At 55.1% G+C, this 18,505-nt stretch overlaps 2 protein-coding genes across 2 annotated transcripts in view; one reads left to right on the top strand and one right to left on the bottom strand.

The window, feature by feature from the left end:
* Positions 1-11,742: 11,742 nt before the first annotated feature.
* On the bottom strand, positions 11,743-12,468 carry LOC134476225 (uncharacterized). The gene has a single exon (XM_063249687.1). It carries the CDS (start codon positions 12,466-12,468, stop codon positions 11,743-11,745), a length of 726 nt encoding a protein of 241 aa, XP_063105757.1.
* A 402-nt stretch (positions 12,469-12,870) lies between these two features.
* LOC111758483 (skin secretory protein xP2-like) overlaps positions 12,871-18,505 on the top strand; it is a 67,345-nt gene continuing 61,710 nt past the window's right edge. Inside the window, exons 1-2 of the mRNA XM_063249688.1 lie at positions 12,871-12,907; positions 14,050-15,211. Coding sequence (XP_063105758.1) covers positions 12,871-12,907; positions 14,050-15,211 — 1,199 coding nt within the window. The remainder of the gene's footprint in view (positions 12,908-14,049; positions 15,212-18,505) is intronic.

An 18,505-nucleotide genomic window follows, 5' to 3' on the forward strand; every position in this document is an offset into this window, starting at 1 on the left:
CCTAAATCAACTTACCTTTTAAAATTTTGAAGACCAGGCAGCACTTAAAAACAAACAAACAAGAAAACAAACAAACAAACAAATGAGAAAACCACCTCTGAGCATCTTGGCCTAGGTGTATGTTGAAACAGGAAAAAAATACCAGATTGCCATCTCTGTATGCTTCTAGATATTTCCACCTACTTTTAAAAAATCATTATTCCTGGGGATCACACCTAGGGGTACTTTAATCCAATCCTCAGCCCCTTTTTATATTTCAAAACAGAGCCTTGCCAAATTGCTCAGGCTGGTCTCAAACTGCACCGGCCTTGGCCTCCCCCACCCAGAGTATCCTAAGTTTTCCAAATGACATTTCAATCAGCTACTTTTTTAAAGTCTGTATAGAGGTGGACACTGGAATGCAGGGTCCCATCCTGGGTGCCATGTCATCAGGTGGCATAGCCCTCTGTCCTTCCATACAATTCGCAAAGGATGGAAACATCTGTGGGCTTTGGACCGTGGCCAGGGCCCTGTGTCCTGTTTTGCCAGCTACAAAACTGCTCATACCAAGTGCTGACCTATCAAAGCCCTCGGGCCGGTCTTAGGCTGAGAGCAGCTTTGACCTTCAGTGTCCACTGCAGCCGCTGTCCGGCCTCCAGCAGCAATCCTTGTGCCTCTGGTATAAATAAGTTTCTTGCAATTTGTTTGTTTAGATCTCCAGCTTAAAATATCGGCAGTACTGAGTGCAAATGGGACGCCGAGAAATGTGTGTTTCTATCTCCCAGAGACATTTCCTCGGGAGAGTGGGTTGGGCTAAGTTTCCGGGGTCATGAATTTTCATGTGAATGTTCTTGCTCTTCAGTAACAAGGGCCTTGCCCCACTCCCTTGAAGGAACAAAAGGCCCTGAAGCCATCACCCGTGAACAGGAAGGGGTGGACCAGGAAGGGGAAATGACGGGTATTTCTGGATGTGAGACTATCTTTCTCTATGCCCTGCAGCTGGAAGCAAATGGTTGTCTTGTGTTCTCATTTGATTGTCAGAATTTCAAGAGAAGATTCTGTCTGCTGTCTTCAGGGCAGATGTTATGTCCGCTCAGTCACTGTAAGTGCTGTTCTGAGCTTTTGGTGGCACTGGTTAGATGTGACCGCATTAGTGCCGCCGTCTCAGCATAGAAGCAGGGGTGAAGCTTGGGTTGGCGGGTGATGAGGTCAGTAGCCCCAGGCCCCTCCTTCACCGCCCCTCAGGCCCAGCTGCAGAACACTGGCTGTGCTCTCTGGCCCCAGCGGGCGGGACCTGCGCAGACTGAGCCAAGGTAGCCGTGGGTCAGCCAAGTTTAAAAGGGACCAAAGATCAGTGAACAGAGGTTTGGCCAGTGGGGGTGATCTTAGCTGGATGGTGGCAAAGCATCCCAATCTCGCCTTCTTTCAGGAAGCAGGAGAGAGGATCAGAGCCCATCTCATCTGGCTCAGAAAAAGGAAAAGCCCAGAGTCACAAGAGCTGCAGTGTGTTCATAGTGAAGTGGCCAGCAGGCCCTCCCAGCCTTGGAAGCCTGGACAGTTCTCCCTACAACATAGAGCACAGTCCAGCTATTCCAACCACTTGTAAGCACCTGTGTCCTGTGCTCAGTCTCTTCCTAATTAAACGTCTGGGCAGGTCTCTGTTTTCCTCAGATGAATCCTCACCAACCCCAGCACCGTCCTGTGCACCCCACTGCCTTGGGCATGGACCACATGGCGTAGTTGTTTAACTCCCCATCAAAACTGGAGCTCCCCAGGGCAGGAGCTGAGGCTGGAGTCTCTTGTACCCCTGGTACCTAGCTGTTGGCCTGCACAAAGCAGGTGCCAAATCAATATTTGACAAATAAACCTAGATGAGTCAGGGTTCTCTAGAGGGACAGGATCAATATAAAATCTATATGTTATATAACAGGCTGTATTAGAGAAGCTCACAGGGTTAGAGACAGAGTCCACAGCAGCAGTCTACGGGATCAGAGGTGGGACAATCCACTGGGAAGCTGGATGACCCGGTAGATGCTCAGCCCAAAATAAAAGCCACAGAACAACAGGAAGGGATCAACGATGAACCACACGTCCAAGGTTGGAGGTCTGGAAATTCTCTGTGGAATCCTGCTGGAAGCTGAAAGAAAATGGGGCCCAGTGTCCCAAGGAGATAGTGAAGGAGATCTTGCAAACAGGGACACTTTCCTCTTTCTCTTTTTATTCTGTCCAGGCTGCGTGCCTGTTGGCCAGTGTCAGACACCCACGGTGGGTCTTCCTCCCTCAGTTTGCTGGGGGAGTCACCCACAAACTCACCCCCAGTTGGGCTCCACTAACCTGCTAAGCATATATTAATCCATTCACATTGATATGCCAGTGTATGATCACAGAACTAATGAATCTCCCCAGTGAAATACATTTCTTTCCTACCCCTGTGCCCACTGTATCATTCAAAGTTCCAAGCAGGAACTAGGAAACATTTTTGTTACTGCAAGCAAAAAAGACATAAAGGTGCTTGGAAGAGATGGAGGGTGGCCCTTAGATGGCGACTAACTCCAAGGATCCAAATTCTGAGGGAAGAAGGGCACTGTTCTCCACCTGCCACGGTTGCTGCCAACACAGCATGAAGCAGGTGACCAGACTATGACATGGGCACTGGAGTTCCACGACATCTTACTGACCTGAGCTTCCCGACCTGTGACATGGTCCCATGAGGGCTCTTCATGGGGGAATGTGAGTAATATCCAAACCCTAGCGGCAAAGGCTTCTGGGAAATATAATTCTTAGCCTCCACCACCCTGTAATTCCTGGGGCAACAGAAAAAAGGCCGGGAATGGAGCCAACTTCCAGTAGACAATACACAGCAGACACAGCCTTTCAATCATATTTGCATCTCTGCTATGACATGTGTCGTCTTCCATCCAGGGCAGTTGTGGGAGGAAACACCCTGGCTCCTGGCATTGAGGGCAGGAACCATTTCATCCTCACCAGGGACCTTCCGGTGCCAGCACAGGTCCATCGGAGGACAAGTGCCCCATCCATCCACATCTCTGGCAGGTTGCTTACGTTATCCAGGGCACCCAGAGACAGAGATCCAGAGAGCTGCTGCCTGGCTATGCTTAGAGCTGCTAACAAAAGGCCAAGTCCAGCCCTGCCCCCATGCTTTCAGATGACAGGGACAAGGACCTGAAACCATCAGCTTGTGGGCCGGCAGCACTTCAGAAAGCTAAGGACATGGCTTCCAAGGAGCCTGGCCCGGGCACGCTAGGACACTGCTGCTAAAGCTGGGTGGCTCTGGATGAGAAGACATCCAGTGTGGGCCCTGGTCAAGGCCTGTAACCCCAGGGATTCACAGGAAAAGAAGACAGGAATCAGTCACCCCCCTCTGTGGGTTTGCAGAGAGCCTCAGATATCCCCAAAGTCAGCAAAGGCCAAGGAAGAGTGGCCAGGATCTGACAGACAGGGGCCCGGGATGTACGCGGGGACCCCCATCCCTGATCTGGCTGGGATCTGGCTGTCCTGGTTCACCCTCACTCCGGGTCCTCCTGGCACAGGACAGTCTCCGAGGACCACAAGGGCCTCTGGCTTTGTGCCAGTCCTGGGCTAATGGGCTGCAGAGAGACCTGGACACAGGGGAGGGACCTGAGGGAGCAGCTGAGGGTGGCTCTTGGTCACCTCCGGACCTCACATCCACCCGGAAACTCCTGAGGGACTCAAGACCCCACCAGGACACAGAGAAGTCTCTAGGTGAGGTCTGCTGTTGGAAGGGAGCCCTTTCACTGCGGTAGCTCCCCCCATCTCTCTCTGGTACTGGGAATTGAACCAGATGTTCTACAACCGAGATACATCCCTGTCTCTTTTTATTTTTAATTTTGAGACAGGGTCGTACTAAGTTGTTTAGGCTGGAGTCCAACCTGTGATTCTCCTGCCTCATGGTGCCATGGGGCTGGAATTGCATGTGTGCTCCCCCTACCCGGCTCTCCAATGTTTTAATCGGTACTGGGGAGCAAACTCACGACTGCACACTTGCAAGGCAGGCTGAGCTAAATCCCCAACCCCTGGTGCTCCAGTGTTGAATTTTGAACCTTCTGCTTGTTCCAAAAACTACTTAGAAGCAGGGGCGTAGCTCAGGGGTAATATGCTCACCTAGACGGAGGAAGGAGACAGGAAGAAGGAAGGAGAGAAGCAGTCATTCCCTCTCCAGATAGCCAGGGAATACTTGCCACACTGCTGATGGTGGCCAGGGGCAGTCACTCTGATTCTTGTGCAACCACATCTGTGTCACTGCTCCCTCCTCCAGACTCACAGGCTGCTTCTCCCACATGTGGTCTGAAAAGAGCTGCCGGCTCCAGCAAGGCCACTTGGACCTATGTGGGTGGCAGGTGACTTCAGCTGGGCCAGCCAAGCCTGGGCTGGGATTGTCACTGGCAGAAGAACAGGTCTAAAGGAGGGGAGCTGCAAGGTTAGCAACACTGCCGCAAGTGAGCCTGGATGTGGAACAGGCAGCTTGACACAGAGAGAGGAGGAGGGCAGATAGCGCCTGGTGGTGTCAGGGTCCCGCTGCCCCTTCACCAGCAGCTTGGCTGTGCACACTCATCAACGGCCCTCTGCCCGCCAAAGCTGGATTGCATGAGGTTTCTGGTGTTTGTGGCCAAGAATCCTAAGTGACTTGCCTTCCTGAGGTGGCTCTGGTGTCAGTGTGCCAGTGCACTTGCTGCTGGCCCTGGGACAGACAAGGCCTGAACGTGGCTGTCATGGCGCAGGGGTGGAGGGTCCCCCACCTGGACTGTCCCTGCTCTGTGGCAGGCAGGCTGGCTCGGTCCTGGAACGCTGCCTTCCAGGGTTGGGTCAAATGAGGAAGAGCCCTTTGGTTTCTCTAATCCCAGCCTGCTGAACAGGCCACACCTCCACACCTCCCCTGGGCAGGGATCTTCGGGTGTCACCACCCCCATCCCCAGGTCTCTCAGCAGTCTGCTGTTTTTCTCCTCTAGGGCTGAGGATGGAGGACCTGGGAAGCTGGATCTTTCCCTCTGGAGCGCAGACACAGGATTCAAACTCCTTACTTTGGGGACCTCCATGAGGCCGTTCGGGGAGCTCTGCTGTCCCTGCAGGATCCCTGGAAAGGAAAGAGTATCTACCAAGGCCGTGGGGCTGCTGGCTCCATGGGACCACACCAGCTGCTGCTCTGGGGGCTTCTGAGAACCCCCTGTCCCTTCTCTGCCTGCCCTCAGCTGAGCGAGGCCAAGGACCATGCAGCTCCCTGCCCCTCTCTGACTTTGGGGTGCCCTTGGGTAGAGTGAGTCCTCTTCCACCCCCAGCCACGGCCCATTTTGAGGGCCACCTCCCAGGACCAGAGAGCAGCCACTTGAGCCCCACCTAAGGGACCAGAGATAGTCAGAGACGCCAGGAAGTGAAAGCTTCATTAGTGCCCCAACTCAGACTTTTTTTTTAATCAATAGTTTTTGGCTAGTTACCAAAAAACAAACAAACAAAAATATTAAAAACCTTTCATAAAAAGATTGACTGTAAAAATGTTAGAAAACATACTTCATACAGCCCACATGTGTTAGTCACGGGTTCCGTGGTATCAGTTTGTCCCCCCTCCTGCTTGTCACCCCGGAGTCAGCACTCATGTGAGGACATTCACAACACACATGTTTTTTCCTTTTTGTTTTGCAGTCGTGGAGCTGGGATCCAGGCCTCACCCACTCCAGGCGAGCTCTGGACCCGGACCCCAGCCCTGCCCCGATAGCTGAAGATATTGAGCGATGGGGCAGGCAGTTCCGGGCCTCCTCGCTTCAGTTCTCAAGCTGGGAATCAATGTCTTTCGCGCAGCCTGTGCGGTCCTGTTTCTATACCTGTATTTCCTGTGCGTGTGCGTTGTTGTGTTTGCTATTTAAAATGCACCCCCAAGTACAGTAGTGAGGTTCTGAAGCAGGTTTTAAGTATCCTGGTTGGGGTAAGTGGAGTCGGAGACAAGGAGCCTGCCTTTTTCCCTGTTGGCTTTGGCAGCAGGGGGATTGAGCTCAGGGCTTTCACACCGAGCTACACCTCCAGCCCTTTGTGTTTTTAATTTGAGAGAGGGTCTCACTAAGTAGTTGTTGTCCAGGCTGGACTTGAACTGACAGTCCTCCTTCCTCAGCTTCTCATCAAAGTGCAGGCAGTACCGGCCTGTACCGGGATGACAGATGTGGGAGGCCTTGCTTTGTCCAGTAGCGCCGCCCTGTGGACAAAGCTGGGATTATTTTGACGCCAGTGGACCTCCCTCCTGAGCTCTGGCCAGCAACCCCACCCCTTACCCACAACTATTCCTCAGGGCCCCTGGGAACAGTTCACATGGATTCAGGGACAAGTTGTCGACCCCTGGAATCCTCTGCCGCGGGTCCCTAGAATGCACCTCAGCTCCTGGTGCCTCTTTCTGAGAGGACAGTTCTTCCCAGGACTCAAGGGAATTGGGAAGGGTGGGTACCGGTGGGTGGTTAGACCTGAGTCTGAATCCTGGCTGCAGCACTCATTAGCACCATATGACTTCCTCTGCCTCAGTTTATTATCTGTAAAATGGGGACAGCAGCAGTACCAAGGCACTGAAAACAGTGCACAGCACATAGGATTTAACACGGTTCCTGAAGCCCTGGAAGAATGGTAGCTCAAGCTCATCCCTGCCTGGTTCACCACACTTTTGGCTCTGCTTACATACCTCTAGCCACAGGGAGCTCACTACCCAGATGGAGCTGTTGCCAGACCATGCAGATGAAGCTGCTGACAATCTCTGCCTTGTATATTTGCACTTTCTTAGGCTATACTGAAGAGGAGAGTGGGGTGGAGGTAGTGGCTGACAGGGGCTGATCACTTAATGCAAGAATCGTCGCCTGCACTCAATAACAATTATCTCACTTCTTTATTCAGCCAATTTACTTGTGCAAGTGTCACAGAGTACAGGTTACATATGAGGGCTATGGCACCCCAGATGTGACTGATGAGCACTGTAGGCATTGGGATCTCCTGGGGAGCACTTGGGAAACTAAACATACAACTAACCAGGTGCCATGCTGCGTGCCTGTAATGCCCGCTACTCTGGAGGCTGAGGCAGGAGGACCCCAATTCAAAGGTAGCTGGGGGGGGGGCCTGAGGATTTAGCTCAGCAGCATAGGCACCTGCCTTGCAAGCAGGCGGTCGTGAGTTCGATCCCTGGTACCAGAAAAAAGAAAGAAAAAAAAAGGACGTTGTCCCCAAAACAAAAAATTCACAGAATGGAGATGTTGCTTAGTGGTAGAGCTCATGCCCGGCATGCAGGAGCCCTGGGTTCCCTTGCAGTGCTGAAAAATAAAAGCTAGTACTTTTACTGCATATGTGTGCTGGAGATTGAACCCAGAGCCTTTGCACTGAACTACATCCCCAACCCTTTTTGTTTATTTTTTCCAGACAGGTTCCTGACCAGCTGCCCAGGTAGGACTTGAATTTGTGATCTTGCCGCAGCTTCCTAAACACTAGGATTATAGGTATGTGCCATCACCCCCAGTTTAAGCAACGGAACTTTTTAAAGCTCCCTTGCAACCTTATTGGACCTCTGTCATAACCGCAGCCTTATCATTGGCTGAAATATTATATGGAACACAGCTGTGCATGTGTCAATGTCTGTGTGTATATGTAGACAAAGATGGCACATGTCTGTAACCCCCACGGTTGGGAGGCCGAGGCAGGAGGAGCACTGAACATTTGAGGTCAGCCCAAACTATAAGGAGTTCAAGGCCAGCCTAAACCACATAGTGAGACCCTGTCTCAAAAACCCAAACCAAACCAGAGAAAGAAAGACAAAAAGAGAGACTTATTTTTTTTGTTTTGTTTTGTTTTGTTTTGTTTTGTTACTGGGAATCAAACTCAGGACCTTGCACTCGGCAGAAAGGCACTTATGCCACTGAGCTATATCGCCAGCTCCAGAGAGAGAGATTTACATGAAGGGATTGGCAGTTCCTTTACAACTGACAACTGTGGGGGCTGACAGGTCCCAAATCTATAGGGCAGGCAGGACAAGAGTGGACTTGCAGTCTGGAAGCCAGCCAGAGGGCGACTGTCCCCTGTTGGGGAGGTCTCAGCCTTTTTCCTAAGGCCTCCACCTGATTGGCTGATGCCCACCAGAATTATGGAGAATCATCTGCTGCATTCAAAGTCCACTGATTTAGACATCAATCGCATCTAAAAACACTTTCATGGCAGCATCTACCCAGATGTTTGATCAAACAGCTGTGCCCCATGGCCCAGCCAGGCTGACACCTAAAATGAACCACTACGAGACCGTTCCAATTTTAGGGGATCCTAGGCTGCCTGGTCTGCTCTGTTCCTGGCCAGCCCTTCAAGGGTTGCCAAACAATGAGCAAGGGTCCCCTGGGTCTCTTGGGCAGAGTCCCTCCCACAGCCCGATGACCAAAGTCCTCCCTGGCCTGGTCCCTCACTGTGGTGCCTGGTTTGAGTCAGCTCCCCCTGGTGTACCCCAAGAGAAGGAGCTGCATGCTATGGTGATTTAATGAATCCTAGGAGAACGGGGAAGGGAGTGAGAGTTTCTAGCAAAAGCCCGGAGGAGCGTGTCCCCTGGTCCTTGAGGCTCCAGGATGCCAGGGGGCCAGGACACCAACTCCTGGGCACCCCCACCTCTTATCTCTCATAGCTTTCACACCACACAGTCCCAGAAGAGGCTGCAGGTGCTGGTTGGACAGAGATCCAGCAAGGAGTGGGAACTGGGATCAATGACAGTGGTCTGACCACACAGGCTCTTCCTACACCATTGCCCTGGCATGAGCACTCACACCTCACAGACACTCAGGAAATGTCTGGGAAATCAACAGAGGAAGGAACAAATGTGTATCAGTCAGAGAGCTGCACAGCAACGGAAACCATGCTGATGCTTTATTTTTTACTGGTAAATCTTAGATATACATAACGGTAACATTCATACAAGGAGCTCGTACCTGTACATAAGGGATCTTTTATTTTTTTCTGGTACTGGGGACTCAAACTCATGATTGTGCACTTGCATGGGAGGTGCCGCTGAGCTAAATCCCCAGTCCAAGAGATCGCTTCTTCTTTTTCCTCTATTCCTCTCCCTTCCCTTCTCCTCTTTGTTTACAAAAGCCTTGTTTATATTTTTCCTTCTATTTTTTCTTGTCTCTTCTTTCCCCCTCCCCCTCCCTTGTACCCTTTCTCATTTGAAAAATTTCTTCCCATTTCCCAATATCTGTTTATACATTTCAGCCCTTATTTACACGTTTGATTTCTCACATCAGAGAAACCACGAAACATTTGAACATGTGTGTCTGATTTATTTCACTTAGGAGTATGGTCTTTAAGTGCATCGATTTAGCTAGGAATGTCTCAGACCTATCCTCCTTCTTCATAGCACAGTAGCACTCCATTTCACTTAAAAAAAAAAAAACATGCCAGGGATGTAGCTCAGCCGCACAGTGCCTGCTTGGCAAGCACGAGGTCATGAGTTCAATTCCTGGTACCAACAAACCTTCTATTCTATGGTTGATGGGCATCTGGGCTGTCTCCAAGATTTGGCTATTGCAAACTGTCTACACTGATGCTTTAAGCAGAACAGAATTAGATATAAATTAGCACAGGGAATTGGGTACTGTTGGTAGGCCTGGGGAAGAAATTCAGGCTGCACCAGCTGGCGGGACCCCCAGAATATCACAGAACTGGTCTCCCAGAGGCCAGGGCTCCTTCTACCTCTGCCTGGGAGGCAGCAAATCAAGAGACAGCCCATGGAACTGTTACGTTCGTGAACACATGGCCAGTCAGGCACGGTGGTGCACACCTGCAACGCCAGCGCATTGGGAGGCTGAGGCAGGAGGATGGCAAGTTTGAGCCCTGCCTGGGCAATTTAGTGGCTTAGGGAGAGCCTATTCCAAAACAAACACTAACAGCCCAGTGTGAAGGCCTCAAGTTCAATCCTCAGTCCTGAAAAAAACAAAAAGAATGCACTGTGTGTGGTCCAAGATCAGAAAGTCACCGCTGCCAGCTCTTCACAGTAAGGAGACAGAAGACTGCACACTGGGCCATTTTGCTCAGAGGCAGCTGGAAAGTGACCCCTGCCTCTAGTTGGTGCTTTTAATTCATATCCTGAATCCAGGCTTCTAGGGAATTCAGATTTTTAAAAATTACTTTTAGTTTTCCAGTTTGTATAGCGAAGCCTGGTGTTTTATTAGCCACTCTAGTGTCTTTGCTACCAAATCACTGCTTTCAATAAACTGGTGGTCACGGGGAACCTTAGATTTACGTTTCCTCCAAAACTTACCCCAGGGTACACTGTGGAGGATGGTTGTGTGTGGAATATTCAAAGCCTTTTGTTGGAGTCTCTGGAAGAGAGAAACCAGCCCTTGCTAAGGAGTAGTGAAAGTCTGCAGAAACAGGGTGGAGATTTCCGCGGCTTCTCTGGGCTTCAGTGCTGACCGCATTTTCTCTGCTGGGAGCCGAGAATGTGGAGGTGGAAGAGCCAGTACCCCTTCCTCGTGGAGGAAGGGAAGAGTTGAGAAAGGCTTACAGTGGCGTCTAATAAGTGCTGGCTGGGTGGTTTTTATGGCTATTTGGATTATTTAAACTGGAAAAGGAACAACATACAAATATTGCTAGAGTGGTTAAAAATTTGGACTCTGAGTCTCTATCGTGAGTCAGCTACTAAGTTAGCTGTGATCATGGTGAATCACTTACACTCCCTGTGCCTGGGTTTCCCCTTGGCTGAATGAGGATAAAAACAGCACCTGTGGGGCTGGGGATTTAGCTCAGCGGCATAAGCACCTGCCTTGCAAGCAGGCAGTCGTGAGTTCGATCCCTGGTACCGATAAAAAGGAAAAAGACAAAAAAAAAAAAAAAAAACCCAGCACCTGTGGCTGAGGCCTAGGTAGCAGATTAACACCAAGTATGGTACAGCGCATCCACCCACCCAGCAGGCATTTAAACGGAAGCACATCCCCAGGTGCTCCTTGACACCTTCAACACTGGCACATGAGTGCGTCCTTGGGAACTGGTCCCCAAGCCGACTGCCAATTGTTTGTCACAGTTGCCACATGGTGGCGTGCCTGCCACAGCCTCGCTGGAAACTCCTGGACTGTGCAGCTTTGGAACCAGGCTGGGTCTTCCAGCCAGGACTCTCCCTGCAGCCCCTGGCTTTCTCCATGCTCCACCCCCTACACACCTGCTCTGGCCCTCTGGCCTCCTGCTCCCTGGGCTGAGCAGGGCAGCGATGCCAAGAGCCCGGACTGCCCTGGACTTGCTGCAGACGTTAGACCTTCCCAGCCTGGGGTCTCCTTCCAGAGATCAGAAGAGGCCCTGGCAGCCTTGGACTGTCTGAGGACCACGCTAGATGTCAGCAAGAGGTTGGCTGGGTATGTCTGGGTCTGGGGCTTTCATAGTGTAAGGGACACTCAGAATTGTAACGGTCCCCCTGTGGGTGTGGGGGAGGCACTGAAGGCAGAAAAACTGGGTATCCACAAAAGCAGGGCTGGGCCAGACTTTGGCCTTGGGGGAAATGATGGGAATGTAGAAGACCTGATGGGATCAGGACACAGGTCGCAGGGCGTGCTAAGGAGGGACTTGGGACCTCGAACAGGGCTCAAGGAAGGATTTCAAGCAAGAAAAGACCCCTGAGCAGTCATGTTTTAAATAGCAGTCTAACGAGGACTGCATTCTAGACGACTGTGCTCGTCTTAGTGGAAAAGGAGATGAAGACGGAGTAGAACAGGCCTGTGGCTGAGTTCTGCCTCTATCAACTTATAGCTGGGCAACCTTGGTCCTGTTGGGCTTTGTCCCCGCACAGAGAGAGTATAGCTGGAAGGGACTGACGCTTCGGCTGTAGGGGCTGCAGCTGTGGGGGACCAAGGTCCTGAAGTCCCAGGTCCTGGTGGCCCTCCAATGCCACTGACTGTTTCTTGGAGTTTGACGAGCAGAAAGAGGTGTCCGGCTGTCCTCGGGCTCCCGCATGCTGGCAGCGTCCGCAGTCTTCCCCGCCACCGCGCCGGCCTGAGCCGCGGGCACCTGCATCTCCCGAGAAGGCCGCCAGAGAGCGCTGCTGGACAGCGTGTAGCGGCGCCGCCGCCGCCGCCGGGCAGGACGGAGCCTGGAGGCCGCGGGACCGCGGGGAGGACGCGCGCGCGGAGGAGGTGCCGGGGTGGACCAGCCGTGCGAGCCCGTGGTCCGGCCGGGTCTCCGCGGCGCGAGCGTCGGGCCTGGAGCCCGGCGGAGGGGGACGGCTCGAGCCACCCAGCCAGGCTGCAGGCCACGTCTGCGCCCCGCTCCCCCGGGCCCGGGCCGAGGGTGGCCTCGGGGCGCAGGGAAAAGACACAGGAACCGCACCAGTCGCCGCCTGGGCGCCGGCTCTGAGCGACCTGCTCCCGAGCGCTGCTCCTTCCGTGGGTTCAAGGCCAACACGCAAGACCGTGGGCGCAGGTCTTTCTCTAGAGGCCCCGGGCCCCAGGGGGCTGCAGGGACGCAGCTCATCGGGCGCCGCAGGGCGCGGGCCCCGGGGTCTGTCCCCAGCCCCCCCCCCCCCCCGGGAAGCCCAGGTCCCTGCAGGCCTCACTCACATCCCTCCCTCCGCCTCCCCGGAATCTGAGCGAGGGGGGACCAGGCTGGGGGTGCTCTGGGCCCCCCTCTCAGCCTCACTGGTCCTCGGGGCCTGGACAGCCTGAGGGTGACCGGCTGACCCCCGTGCGCACGGCCCCCTGCCGCACCTTCACCCCTGCGGCCGCGGGAGGGCAGGGCGGGCCCCGAGGGAGGGAGGGGGCGCCCGGCTGCGGCGGGGCGTCGGTGGCCGCAGGGGCCCGGGCCGCGGCCTAATGGATTCAGATCTGCCCGGCACAGGCGCACCCGCCGGCCGTCCCGCGCTCGCAGTAGCGGACAATGGAGTCCCGGGGTGACCCGAACAAAGAATTTGGAAGTAGTTAAACTGCAGAACACGTTCTGGGCCTGGGTGCCTCCTTACAAAAGGAGCTCTGAGAGAAAAAAAGAAAGCACTGGGGGGTGAAGGGGGTAAGCAAATGCCCAGGGGAAGAGTTGGTAGATCGCCCTAGTTGCCGCCAGCTATCAGACGCCAGGAATTCAATGGGAGGTGGGGGAGGGGAGCCCGGGTCTGCAGACCGCAGGGAGGGGAGGGAGAGAGCTCGGGGAGGTGGCTGGGGTTCCACAGGGGCGGGGCAGGGACACTCCCTGCACACACGGGCTCCTGGCCAGGCTGCCACGCTGGGCTGGCCAGGGTTTCCCCGAACTCCCTGGGCTTAGGAGGCTGAAACAGGGACCTGTGGGTGAAAGGTGGAAGTCAGTTTCTGGCCCCACTCTGGTCCCTACCACAGATTCTAACTGCTGTCTCTCTTTGGGTCCCTGTGTCCAGTCGCTATCACAGTGAGTCTCTCCAAGATCCCTCTAGAAGGACTCTGGAACAGGTCACCTATTCTGAACCCTCAATGTTTTTTCTAAGGGCTGGTTTTTGTTTTTTCCTTCCTCATTCTAGCAAATTAAGTCTCAGTCTCTCTCTCTCTCTCTCTCTCTCTCTCTCTCTCTCTCTCTCTCTCTGTCTCTCTCTCTCTCTCCCTCCCTCTCCCTCTCCCTCTCCCTCTCTTCCTCTCTCCTTCTCTCGGTCCTTCCCCCACTCCACAGAAAAAGCAATCTAGATACTCCTAATGAGAATATTCTTTTTTAAAAAAATTTAAGGTCAGGCCTCTAGGTGTAGAAATTAAGGCCAATTATTTTATCATATTTTTCTGAACTTTCTATTTTTTCCACAATGAGCAGTCATAAAACGAGGGATAAAAGAGGATGTTTAGAAAGTTCTGGTATCCAGTTAACTTACAAGAGGAGAAGATGAGAGTGAAAACCAAAAGAAGTAAATAAAACAGCAGCACGGACCGGAGAGAAGGAGGGGGAAAGACCGGAGCTGCTGCAGCCGCCGCCCCCGGGAGGCGGTGCCTCTGGGATCTGGAGAGAGCGCTCGCTGACCCTCCTTTGAGGCGCTCTGTTTGCAAGGGGTTAACTGCGGTTGCTCGTGAACTTGGCCTGGCTGGCTGGCTCCTGATAGATGGTGAGACCCGCTGACAAGTTCAGCCGGAGGGACCTCCCCTGCCGTGACGGTGGGAGAAACTGTCACAGACGAGGCGACTGGGGCGACCCACCCGGGCACGTGGAGAAGACGGCGGTTCAGGGTGGCCGCTGCTCGCTGCGTGCGCCCTCTCGGCTCCCGCCTCACTTTGACTAGCTTCCCTCCCCCTCCTGGAGCTTCTCGACGTCATCTTGCCGCACTAAAGTTTGCAGGGGCTCCGCGCCGTGGGTCCCGGGACGCCTCGCCGGCCCCTGCCACAGGCGCCAAGCGGTGGGTGGCCGGGAGTCGGGAGCGCGCCCCGGGGAGGCCGGTTTCAGCATTTGGACAGCGGCGCGGGGCGGTCCGCAGCCCGGGAGTCCAGGCGCGCCCCCGGCGTGGGAATGGGACGCGGCTCCGGGTCTTAGGGAAGCGGGATCCAACTGGAAGGCACCCCCGGCCCCGAAGAGACACGTTTCTAAGAGATCCGTGCCTCGCTCACGGGGGGACCCCAGGACCGGCCAAGCCACCGTGCACACCCTCGGCCTCGGGGCCGGGGGAGGCGCCCACTTGGCACCCGGAGCGCAACGGCACCCCCACCCCGGCCTCTGCGTCCTCCATCCTTCCCAAAGCAGCCGGGGTCCCTGAGCCTGCAGCCGCCGGCGAGGCTCCCAACGCGCCGTGCGCCGCCACCTCCGGGTCCTTGGCTCCGGGAGAGCCTCGCGGCGAGGGGCGTGAGGTGAGGGCCGATGGCGCCCGACTCCCCGGGAAGGGCTGGAGGCCGGCGGGCGGCAGTGGAGAGGCCCGGGGCGCAGCGCCCGGCGCCCCGGGCGGCAGCCTCCGCCCCCTCCGTTCCGCACTGGTCGGGGCGAAGGGAGGGGGCGGGGGGAGCCGCGCTGACGTCACTGCGGGCCGTGCCCGCCCGAGCGGGCGGCGCTGGGAGCCGCTCAGAGCCCCGATAGCCGCGCGCGGCCGGGAGCCCTCGCGCCCCCGCTGCCGCGCCCGCCTCCCGCACTCTCGGCCTTGCGCCCGCGCGGGCTGGGGCGCCTGGAGGGCGACCCGAGCTGGGCCTGAGCCCGGGGACTCGCCGGATCGGGGACCGCCGAGCCGCCGTCACTGCAGCCGCCCCACCCCCGCCGTCGCCTCGTGGGACCCCGGCCCCCTTCCGGATCCGTAAGTGCCACTACCCGCTGCAGCACCTCGGCGAGGCCGAGGGTGGGGGTGGGGGGCTAGGGCTAGGGTGTCAGGGCGGGGCCTGGGCTAGGGCAGCGGCTGCGAGCTGGGTTGGACTGGGCTAGGGGACCTGCCAGTGGGCAGGTCCTGGGGCTCCGTGCTTCCCTTGCTTGCCTTACAGGATGAGGGGTGCGCTCTGACTGTGGGTGGGAGCCAGGGCTCAGTCGCAAACCCTGCAAGACCAAGGTCAAAGGTCGCGGGACAGTGGAAAGCCGCCGTGAGAGCTGAGGACTTGGGGTGTGCAGGCAGGGCAGGTGTGTCGGGTGGGTAGAAGTTGTGACCTGCAGAACTACTGGAGGAAAAAAGAATATTTGGGAAGCAAGGGCCCTGGGGAGTCCTTGGCCTTTCCTGGTCCCTACCCCTGGCTTTCTCCTTTCTCTTTTCTTCCCCCCATTCCCTCCCCAGACAAAATAACCTAGACAGTGGCTTCCTGGAGACAAAAATACAACACAGAGAACCAAATCTAGACAAGATTTATTATGCGTTGTCTCCCCCCCCCCCACCTCCATGAGAAGTTATTGAGAAATCCTTTCTGTTCCGATCCCTACTCTTGCTCCAGAGCAGGCCTTTTGAATCGATCAGTGTGACTGCAGCCTCCTCCAGCCTGGCCTGCTTTGAGCTGGGTGAGAGTGACCGAATTTAAGAGGCTGAGATTGGGGAGGAGTGTCTCTGAGAGAAGGCTAAGAGTGGTCTCGGCTGGCCCCAGATGAGTGGGAGGGAGCAGAACAGGGCGAGTTTTGGGTCACATTGCCGAAGCAGCATTGTGATCCAGAAATACACTCTCTGAGCCACTGTGGCTGGGGAGGGATCCAAGCGCTGGACCTGAAGGGGAGACCCTTTCTGAGCACCGTATTCTGGAGGAGCTGAAGAATTAAGCCAGGGAAGTGGAGAATTAAGGTCTGGCTTTCAGTCAAGGGACAGAGACCAGAGAGTAGGCTAGCAGGTACCAAGATGGGTGTGTCTTACTAGGTTCATCTCCAGAGACCCCTTTGAGCCACATTGAGTGCTGGAGACCTCAGGGGAAGGGTCCTGCTTTGCCCAGGCCTTCTCAGGAGAGGTATTTCTAGGTTCCTGTTCAGCCTAGGCCTCCCTGGAGCCCACACCCTGGCTGCCTCCGCCTCAACTGCTGAGGAGAGAGTGGCCGGATGTGGATGCCAGGGAGGGCCCTACTGCCCAACCAGCCACCTGCAGAGGAGGTGGATGTGGAGGTCTCCCTCGGCCCCTCTGGGTGCAGGGAGCAGTTTCCCTCAAACCAGCCTGACACTGAGTTGCTCAGCTGTGAGTCCTCCCAGCCTCCAGACAATAGAAAGATCAGCTTAATCAAAGCTTGGGCCTAATAGAGAAAGGGAGGCAAGGAGAAATAGCCTGCACAGCTTGGTTGTGGCGCTATCTAGCCCCCTTGTTAAAATCCAAAGGGTTCAGGAAAGGAGTGTTAGTTCAACACCAAATGGCAGACCATGGAGCTGCTTCTCCACTGAGCTCAGGCTCCCAGGGTCTGAAGCAGGGCAAGCCTGATCGCAGGATGAGGATGTCTGTATAGGGCTGTTACTAGGGTCTGGGCTACACCTCTCTCCTGCCACCTAATCACTTAACTTGCTGGATCCTGAAAGGGGAGGCCCACTCCTGTGAGTTGTCAGGACCTCTGCACTGAGCTGTGTATCTACTGTTAAGAAACAGGCACTTGAGGCAAGGTCAACTGGGTGTTTAAAGGCTACTACAGGCAGTGGACACAGGAGTGCTTGGCAGTTGTGTGCACAAGTACACACACAGGCAAGGTAACCGTTACTAGCTTGAGCTGGCTGCTGTAGTGTGTGGACCAAGTGTGCAAGGGAGGGTTGTGCAGATTTCCAGCATCAAAAGGCTGCAGGGCACACAAGCAGTTGTCAAAGAAATGGGCATTTCTGCAGATTCTGACACGAGAGAGGCTGTCCCCAGCCAAAGAGCTCTGATTCTTAGTGGAGGTTTGAGTATGAAATATGGGAAAATGGAGGTCCTTTGGCAGAGGAGCCTATTCACCACGCTGCCTGCTGGCTTTTGCTGGTGGCTGCAAGAACCCCTGGAGCTCAAGTGGGGACCTTAGCAGGGAAATAGAGTAGATATTGGCAAGCGGAACCTCACATAGAGGACTGATGGGCCACTCTCAGCACCATGGCCAGGGACTAGCCATAGCCACTTGGGCTCTGGCCTGGTCACCAAGTGGCCAATGAGACTTAATAATTCTTGCTCTCCTGGGACTTAGAAACTTGGCTGGGGATGTAGGCCAAGGCCAAGGGCTTGGTGTGGGAAGAAGCACACAGAACTCAGACCCAGTGTGAGGTGCAGATGAGGAGCAGACCAGAGCCAAGGCTGGTCAGCATCTCCCAGCTTGGGCTTTGCCTGCCCAGCAGCCTGACACTCAGTTGGCATCAAAGTCCCACACAATGTGTGTCTGCTGATGTCAGACTGGATGGCATCCCAGGCCCTGTGTATGGGTACTGACCACTAGTTGTGGGCCCATAGCCATCCAGCTTCCCTGGCCCACCAGAACACAACAGCTCCTCCCAACAGCACCCTCTGGCCCTGAGGCCCATTGTCACTGCAGCCCTCTTCCTGAGAGGGGGCATCCCGGTGCATGTGGTGCCAGAAGACAGAGTTGGAGGACTCAGTGATCCAGGCCAGGTCCCACGTAGCAGGGTGTGGGAGCCTCTCCCTAGCTGTCCTGCTCCCCACCAAGGTACTTGTTTCCCAAAAAGGCAGTGAGAGGTGGATCTGGTGACAGTGGCCTCCCGCATCTGAAATGAATCCAAAAGGAGTTTGTCATCTTTGTCTCAGGGGCCCAGCCAGCCCTGGGCTCGCAGGCTGGGTCTCCCGTACTGTGCTGTTACCGTGCGCCTTGTTGAGGAGCCATTTTGTGCGGCATCCAGTTTAAATCACACTCCGAGGGGGTTTATTCCCACTCTTTCCCCTGCTCCCCCTCCCTGCCTTCCCTCTCAGGTGAGCTGCACAGCACTCCTCCCCCACCGCTGCAGCCCCATCTTCCTCACCCTGGGTTGGCCCAGAAGGACTAAGGCTCAGGAGGCCGCCCACACACAGACACCACATCTAGGAGGGAAGAGGGTGTGGATTCCTGGAGCTGCAGGAGGAGAGAAAGCAAGGGGCACCTCCCAATTACAGAAATCCTTCTGAATTAACTGTCTCAGGCCCAAATTCGGGCAGTTCCTCCCTGAGCCCTGTGGCTGGTGGGCCTCTCAGTTT

This window comes from Cavia porcellus, unplaced genomic scaffold (genome assembly GCF_034190915.1).
Source record: "Cavia porcellus strain 051 isolate PalLab524CR breed Dunkin Hartley unplaced genomic scaffold, mCavPor4.1 scaffold_6, whole genome shotgun sequence".
In the NCBI taxonomy this organism is placed as follows: domain Eukaryota; kingdom Metazoa; phylum Chordata; class Mammalia; order Rodentia; family Caviidae; genus Cavia; species Cavia porcellus.